This window comes from Formica exsecta, unplaced genomic scaffold, assembly GCF_003651465.1.
Source record: "Formica exsecta isolate Colony F162 unplaced genomic scaffold, ASM365146v1 scaffold116, whole genome shotgun sequence".
Lineage (NCBI taxonomy): Eukaryota > Metazoa > Arthropoda > Insecta > Hymenoptera > Formicidae > Formica > Formica exsecta.
The window spans coordinates 1,258,034-1,266,279 of NW_021848499.1; the positions used below are offsets into that span (position 1 = coordinate 1,258,034).

General features: G+C 31.0%; 2 protein-coding genes across 3 annotated transcripts in view; one reads left to right on the forward strand and one right to left on the reverse strand.

Moving 5' to 3' along the window:
* The window catches only part of LOC115239026 (transport and Golgi organization protein 1-like), an 8,383-nt gene extending 4,696 nt beyond the window's left edge, over window positions 1-3,687 (forward strand). Inside the window, exons 10-17 of one of the 2 annotated variants that reach the window (XM_029813318.1) lie at window positions 75-297; window positions 381-519; window positions 601-690; window positions 878-974; window positions 1,394-1,523; window positions 1,984-2,269; window positions 2,342-2,511; window positions 3,058-3,687. In XM_029813318.1, coding sequence (XP_029669178.1) covers window positions 75-297; window positions 381-519; window positions 601-690; window positions 878-974; window positions 1,394-1,523; window positions 1,984-2,269; window positions 2,342-2,511; window positions 3,058-3,113 — 1,191 coding nt within the window. In that variant the 3' untranslated portion in view covers window positions 3,114-3,687. Of the gene's footprint in view, window positions 1-74; window positions 298-380; window positions 520-600; window positions 691-877; window positions 975-1,393; window positions 1,524-1,983; window positions 2,270-2,341; window positions 2,512-2,662; window positions 2,740-3,057 lie in introns of both variants that reach the window. The other variant, XM_029813328.1, reaches the window with a different exon arrangement.
* Window positions 3,688-3,832: 145 nt separating this feature from the next.
* On the reverse strand, window positions 3,833-6,438 carry LOC115239035 (syntaxin-5). Its single transcript, XM_029813341.1, has 5 exons — window positions 5,885-6,438; window positions 5,219-5,475; window positions 4,696-4,893; window positions 4,497-4,618; window positions 3,833-4,366 (listed from the first exon to the last, which is right to left on the reverse strand). Exons 1-5 carry the CDS (start codon window positions 6,252-6,254, stop codon window positions 4,207-4,209), a joined length of 1,107 nt encoding a protein of 368 aa, XP_029669201.1. The 5' UTR covers window positions 6,255-6,438; the 3' UTR covers window positions 3,833-4,206.
* Between the last annotated feature and the right edge of the window lie 1,808 nt (window positions 6,439-8,246).

The window sequence follows — 8,246 nt, forward strand, 5'->3', positions numbered from 1 at the left end:
TATATATACTATATATAATTATACTAATTTAGTTATCAAAAGATATATATACACTATTTGTCACTTCTTTTTAGTTGTTTATCGAAAAGTCATCATTATATAAAGAGTTAAAAGGCAAAGAAATAGAAGTTAAAGAATTGATGGAAATCGTTAATCAGATCAAATCGAATAAGTTGGATTTAGAAAAGTTGTACGATGTATCTCGCATTAAAATTGATGCACTGCAATTACGTGAAGAGAGAGATGAATTAAAGATGCGATTAAGTGATGTTGAAGGCGCTCATCAATTATTAGAAGGTGTTTCTCTAAATATAAGAAATCTTGAATTAGTCACGACATTTTTCTAACTAAATTTAATTAATAACAATATTTTTATGCAGAACATATGAAACTTGTTAAGGAAGAGGTAAATGCACTAAGTGATCAGTGTAAAATAGCTGAAAAAGAGAAGAAAGATGCAGAGACGCGACTTGAGGTATTGTCAAAGTTTTTCAAAGAGAAAGAAGCTGAACGCCAGAAGTAAGCAATGATTAATCTTAATAAAAATGTGTGTGTGTGGTCTTACATTTAGATAAATTATTAATGTTGTCATTATTTTAGGGAAGAAGCTATGTGGCTGCAGAAACAGGGAGAAGTTGTATCGACGGTCGAAAGGATACATACAATGCAAAATGAAATACAAAATTATAAGTAAGCACAATTGGACAAATTCATTTAATAATATGAAAAGAAAATCTGAAAATTGGAAATTTATATTATTTACACTATTATTTAGAACAAGTTAAGATATTCTCATAAATGTACCTGTGATTACAAGAATTCTTGTTTAGCAAATTTTCAAATTACAATTAATTCATCATAGAAAATTTTATTTTAGGCAACAAGTAGAAATCTTAAAACGAGAAATCATGGATCAGGAAAGAGAATATAAAAATCAAATATCTGCTCTGGAAACGAAAGCACATGAACAATGGGTAATATATATATACAGGGTGTCCCAAAGCACCCTTGACAACGCTCGTGAGCACGTAGAGCACAGTAAACTGAACAGAAAAGTCTTGTACCACTTTTTTCTATAACGCTTAATAAAGGAGTTATTATTGAATAAAGTCTGGTCAATCAGCGCCGACTTTTAGCCGGACGCACGTCAATGAGCCGCCCGTCTGTTAGTGTGTGTCGCCGTAGCGACGGAGCGCTCACGCACACTACCAGGCGCGCGGCTAAAGATCGACGCTGATTGGCTTTACTCAATAATAACTCCTTTATTAAGCGTTATAGAAAAAAATGATACAGGACTTTTCTGTTCAGTTTACTGTGCTCTACCTGCTTATATATATATATATATATATATATCATACACACTATATATAATATATATATACTGTTTTATAAGGTTGCTGCCCGCCAAAATGAGCGTCGTTTGGAAGAATCGAAAGCCGAGGCTGGTCAATTACGTAATCGTCTTACTCTTGTACAGAAAAATCTAAACCTAAACGATACTGATCCTGAAGTAAAATTACATCGTAAGTATTTTTATTAGAAGATATTTATTATATGCATACATATTTAGCAAACAAGCTTAACAATTAATAATTTTTAGCTTGGAGAAAGATTATATATCTATTATAAAATTTATCTTTGACTATTATAGTAATATATTTTTTTAAATTTTTTACATGTGTTATATTATATCCATACACAATACTTTTCGTAAGCAAATAATAATTTGTTATAAAGATCTTGTAGAAACTATAATTGTAGAATATATAATGTTGCAATCTGTAGAATAGAAAGATTATCTAGTTTCTTAGCAAGTAGTAATTTAAATCAATGTAATAATGTCATAGATATATAATTAGCGCATCAGAAATGTGTTCAGGTTCATCTACAGAGGGTGGATTGTGCAAGTTATTATACGTCGAAACTGCAAGATCGTATGTTTCTGTTCGGATATTTTATTTTCGTAAACTGATTTTCAAACAGGTTTGGAAGCAAATGGGGAAACGGTGACTTCGCCGCCATTATTCATAGGAGCAGAATCGTCCAGCTCTCCAGTAATGTTTAGTGGTTCCTCGGGTGTCCCTCCACCTCCACCGCCTTCCTATCTACACTGTTTCCCGCCGTATCTGCCACCCTTACCGCCCACTACCTCCGGTCTACCTCCATATGATATCAGTCAGCGTCCTCCACCTCTCGGCGGCAGATTATCGTCACCTCCGCCGATGCCGCCGCCGCCACCCTTACATCCTCAGCTCACTTCCGGGAGCAGGTATGAGAACGCCGGATCTCCACCGCCACCGATGTCTCCACCGCATTTACTTCCATCGTTTAATCATCACAGATCGCCACCACCTCTTCCATTTGGTAGCGATCGCATTCCGCCTCTTCCTCCACCCGGTTTTCCTCCACCTTTCGGAACGACGCATCCTTGGGGGGAAGAATCACTGCCGCCCCCACGCAATTCTGGTTTCCATCCTCATCAACGAGAGCAACGTGCGCGCAATCACAAAGGTTTGTGAAAACAGTATGTGATACAGAGCGACGACACATTCATTGGGATATCATAGTATTAGTCAGATTCATCTCCGTCCTGTCTTTTCGGAAAGCATTTTGGTTGTTACTATCATCTGTTCCATTTTTTTTTTATTTTTATGCATGCAAGGACGCAAACGTTTCTCTAAAGTGAGACAGTTTTGGAGTACTATGGAAGGAAATAATCCCAAATAGATGCCGTGTCAGGTTAAAGAGCTTAATCAATTTTAATTTATGCTAACGACACACGCAATATGTGTATATATCTTCTGTTTTCTAATATATTTTGTGATATTCCTTTATTGCATTACTATGCTCAATTCTCACAGAATTTTTTTTTATATACATACATAATTTTTTATTTTATCGAAATCTATTTTTATCTCCTTGCATTTTCTTAAATTGTATAAATATGTTTTTTTACTTGTACACATTAAAATATAAAAAAAATGAATAAAAATATAAGTTATAATTGAAAAAATATATTTTTTACTTTATTAAAACATTTTTTTTTATATATTTCAGGTTCCTTACATTCTTCAGGAGAATCATTGGATAAAGCACATCATGGAAAAGTCTAAGTTTTGTATCTTGTTATTCTCAATATACTTGTACAAAGGCCAAATCTAATCACTGTATCAGTGACAGTCTTATTGTATAACAATTTCAAATAAATATGTAACAATATGTAATTTTCCGTTAACATTAACATAAGACAAACATGTCAATATCATAAAGATATTCACTAAATAATATGCCAATGGTATTGTTATGTTTGTGATTATTATATGATAAATTGTTCTATATTGTTTTGCTAAAAGAAAACAACTTTTTCTATCATTAGTTATTTGGGAAATTAATATTATAATTTTTTCTTTATTTTATGATTCTGAAAACACATGTATAGTGAATTATTTGTAAAAATTGTTGAAAATACTTATGCATTTTGATTGCATTATAAAAGCAACAAAAGTGAAAATATTAAAAAGTATTTATAAGTAAATTATATCTATATTTCTAGTAATGACGTGCATATTCTAGGTATTCAACTTAGCAAATAAAATATTGTAATAAAGTTCTTGTATAATCTATGTAGAATAAAAAATATAATTGTTATATATGGTTTTAAAGATTGAAATAAATTGTAATTTATTATGGCTGTGTGTTATCAGAATTATTGCAGATTTAATATTTTAACTAAAACGTATATATGTATATATATATTATTACTTTACACACATATATATAAATAGTATAAGTATATATAAAATAATCAAATTTTTTATTTTGAATGTATATATTCTCTGTAAAACGTTACTCGTCCAATTTATTTGAAAATTGTTTGCCTTTTCTATATATATAAGATGAAAATTATATATTTATTATCTATAGAAATATTTTCTTTTTACATTTTGTGTTCAATAAGATGCATTGTACAAGTAACGTAATATTTAAATACTTACAATGGTAAGTGTTTAAATGTACAATATTCACAATTTAGGGAAAGGGCGGAGGAATGCACAGAATATCTTTTTCATTTCACCTATGTTATGTATGAAGATCCTAGCTTTGTAAAAATCATTTTGCAACTATTTCTTTTATATCACAAATAGTAGATATGGATGATAAAATGTAACGATATAAATACATATAATAAATTGATAGTGCCGAGTGTTATGCCAAAAACACTACAAAAAATATAAAGAAAAATATGAGGACCGCGAATATCTTTATCATTAACCATCTATTGCTTGTTACAGACTGAAAGTACTTTAATATTTCAGTATGTGCAGCTTCCACGTTTAGCTCGGTATCCTCTATATTACTGTCTATCCTGTAAATAAATTATTCTTTTTTGCAAATAGGAATTTATATTTATAAAATTTTGATAATGGTAACATGTTTTCAGATAATTTTTTTCATTTGTCATGAAACACAGACAAGAATTACATTTTTTTTCTTACCTTTCAACCATTTCTTCTTGTTCCTTAACCATATGTGCCAATTGCTGAAAAATGCCACCTAATTCAACTATAGTAGATTCTATGTTTTGCATGGTCTCAGCTCTTGATTGGACATATGCATCCTACAAAAAGCAACTATGTGTAATTGTTCTATTTTGTATGATACTAAATTTCTTTACACATGTGCTAGATCACTTACGGTATCGTCTTGCATAGATTGTTGCATGATTAACTGATGCTTCATCATTGGTTCTACGTCTATCGCAACTGAATTACTAGAAACCTCTTCCTGTAGTAATAAAGAACCTTGTTTTCCCGAAACAACACTTGGGGGGAGCATAGTAGATACAGATCCTTGACTAAATTGTTGTCTTCTGTGTTGCTCCTCTCTCATATTCTGTGTGTGTTTCCATATAATTTATGTATTATTATCATTCACATATGTAGCCACTTTTCTAATTTTCCACAATATTTACAATTTCATATAATCTTTCCTTCTCTTAAAATATTCATAATATATAAATATTTGATTGTGCAACAATATTAATATAAACATTCAAAGAAATTTAAACAAAATAATTATCTGGTTATATAATATCTACACACCATGTATTTCATTTCTTTTTAGAAAAAAACAAAGGGAATTTATAGTGTATAAAATATTTTCTATGATTAAAATAACCTTTTGATATATATAAAACATATCATTTACTTTAGCCTACCTCGGATCGAATTTCCAAAACATTTTTAAAGTTATTTGACATGTCCGCCAATTTAGATTGCAGTGTCATCACAATTGAGGAAGAATGCGAAGCAATATGATGACTCTGAGAGGAACCAAAGCTTTCTCTTTGAGATTTTCCAAGTTCTTGCAATTTCCCAATTTGAAGATTCAAACTTTTTAGGTCTGTTTTAATAATATTTGTAAGTTCTTCAATTTCCATCTGTCTGTCATTAAATATGGATTTCTTCTTGGCCACTGTAAAATAAAAATTATTGTAAAATGGTACCAGTATTTTTGCTTAATATAAACATCTGTTTTTTAATCTAGTTTTACTATTCATACTTAATTTGTGTATATTAATTCAGATATCTTAAATGATAAGATTTAATGGCAACTGTCAATAATAATTTCAATTGGATCTGAAATTTCTAAACATTTTTTTTTTGTATAGTTTCCTGAAACAATTTGGTATAGCCTATAGTTGAATTTTCCTAATTTCCATGTAGATTTGTGTATAAGAGATGGTTTTAGAACAAATAAGAATAGATTTTTTGCAACAAATATGATTTTTCTACTTGTAATATCTTTCCTTTGGTATAACATATTGAGACTGATTAAAATTGCAGTCAGCGGTATACCAAACTCTTGTACATTTGATTCTTACATAGGGCAAGCTTCTCCAGTTTGGTATATGTGCTAGCAATATTTTTGCCAATGTTCTTTGCTATCATCATGAAGTTTGAGTAGCTCTGTATCTGGCGCGCGCGACGCGGATTCTGCAGATTAGCAACGGTCCGCGCAACGGTTCTGCTCTGCATAGAGCGGATCGCGTTGGCGAATTCGTTGGTCCTGTCACGAGACGTCATCGTCGTCGTCGTCGTCGTAGAATGCTCCGTTGAATCGACAGTCTCCTCGCTCAACAATTCGTCACTCGCTTCGTCTCCATCATAATGATATCGCGAATTGCTCGAGCTCGCAATTGCGAAGTCGCGATCTATCACGTTCCCTGCGATGTGACGTCTGCGTGCTAACATCGCAGCATCCTCTCAGCTTGCTCCACGTGCGCGCGTGTCGCGAGAATCTTTACCACCAGGTCCAGTTATGTGTCAACAGATTGCAAACGGCGACGGCGACGACGGCGACGGACACGTCTGCATGACCACACATATGACAGTTCCGCGGCGCGATCACGTATTATACATATACGTGATATATACACTAGGGGCGTCAATAAATACCTTGACCACGTAAAGTTAGCCACAATCGGGGAACCAATAATAACTAGATCCGTCTAGTTACAAGAATATGCGTCTAGATGTCTAGACTCTAGACGTATCACATCAGGCTATTCGTGAATCGTGATTGTTGCATAGAATGCTCCATCTATGTATTTTTATGTCTATGCTTCCATAGTTCGCAGTTCGCAATTCACATTTGTAGTTCGCGCGTGACGAAAAAAAATTAATTTAAATTTCGAGCTTTTGTAATTATGAAAAGAGAAAAATATGTACACGTATATAAAAGTTATTTTCATTTCTGTTAAGTTTTATTAATTACGGTGCTTACCAACAAGAATAAGGTCGGACTTTCGGTGAGTTTAGGTTTTATATCTTTATTGAATAGATTTAACGCGATGTTCAATGCAAATAATCGTATCCATACTTATTTGAAGATATTAATCTATAAAATTGAGATTGTAATTTTTCTTGTATGTGTGTGTGTGCATTTGCTCTGTTTCCAACAATCTTGACAAATTGTCGTGTAATGTTAAAAGTAATTTTAACGAATTTTATAATTGAGACCCGGCACAATAGAGAAAATATTAGGAATAGGAATAAATATTAAATATTAGGAAGAAAATTTTGGAATTATATTTTACTTCAAACAAAGGAACAGAATGGATTAATGCATAATGAATTAAAAATTAGGAATAATTAAACTATTCCGTCCTCGTGTTTGGAGTAAATTAATTTCAAATTGCACTTCCTAATATTTAATATATTTCTTCCTATTCTTAATATTTTCTCTGTTGTACGTAGGGCCTAACTTTATTGATTATTAAATATTAATAACATAAAATAATATTATATATGTAATTATATAATATATAATATTACATTATATTAATAATAATTAATAATAACTGAATCAATTAGTGATTGTGAGTAGCTGCTGCACTTTTAACGCGATCGGTAATTCGCAAAGTGTGCGACTTTTATTGAATATGATGGAATTGAACATTTTCGCTATGGTAGAGTTAGAGATTGCATCATTACTGATAATATCTTATGTCAATAATATAAAAAAAATTAAAATTTTCATCATTTTCTTTTCATCAATTTTTATCACTACTTTAGAAATGGATATCAAAAAGGATGATAGTATATATACAGTATAACACGTATTAAGCATTTTATAGAAACCATAATAATTATAATAATCGATATTTGCATTTTGTCTTTCATATGTTATATACCAGAAATTCTTAAAATTTTTTATGGCGCGTCTAGATCTTTAATATTTATTCTATTTTTTTGGAAAATTTCAGGTGATTTAAATCTAATATTTTATTCATATATCAAGTATTTTTTTATTGTTTAATATATTTAAATGCACTCGTATTTTTTAACTTTAATTTGGATTTTTATACTACCACGTTATTTTTGATTAGAACCCGAAAAATAGATACACAGTCAATCTTGAAAAAATATGTGTCAAACTATTGAATCAAATATCAACAGTTGATATTTGTCGCCACCAAGTATTTTTAAAAGTTTTCTAATTTTTTTTAATAATGACTTTGTAATTTATTGAAGATGATATGTTATACGGATACCTATGCTAGAAGAATATTTGCGGAACCGGTGCTTATCTGTATGCAACGGGTGGATGATAGTTTCGAGCTCTATTTTAAATGTCGGATGTTTCTAAATTTTTAGATTACACACATATCATGGTGCAGGGTACTTAAGTTATAAACTTACATAAATATACACGAAGTGCATATTTTTTATTTGTATATATAT

Excerpts from the sequence above, each read along its gene's own strand:
- LOC115239035 (XM_029813341.1), bottom strand. The coding sequence starts at position 6,254 with ATGTTAGCACGCAGACGTCACATCGCAGGGAACGTGATAGATCGCGAC. Across the intron at positions 4,619-4,695 it reads AATCTATGCAAGACGATACC|GATGCATATGTCCAATCAAG; the intron begins GTAAGTGATCTA and ends TGCTTTTTGTAG. Across the intron at positions 4,367-4,496 it reads CAAGAAGAAATGGTTGAAAG|GATAGACAGTAATATAGAGG; the intron begins GTAAGAAAAAAA and ends ATTTATTTACAG.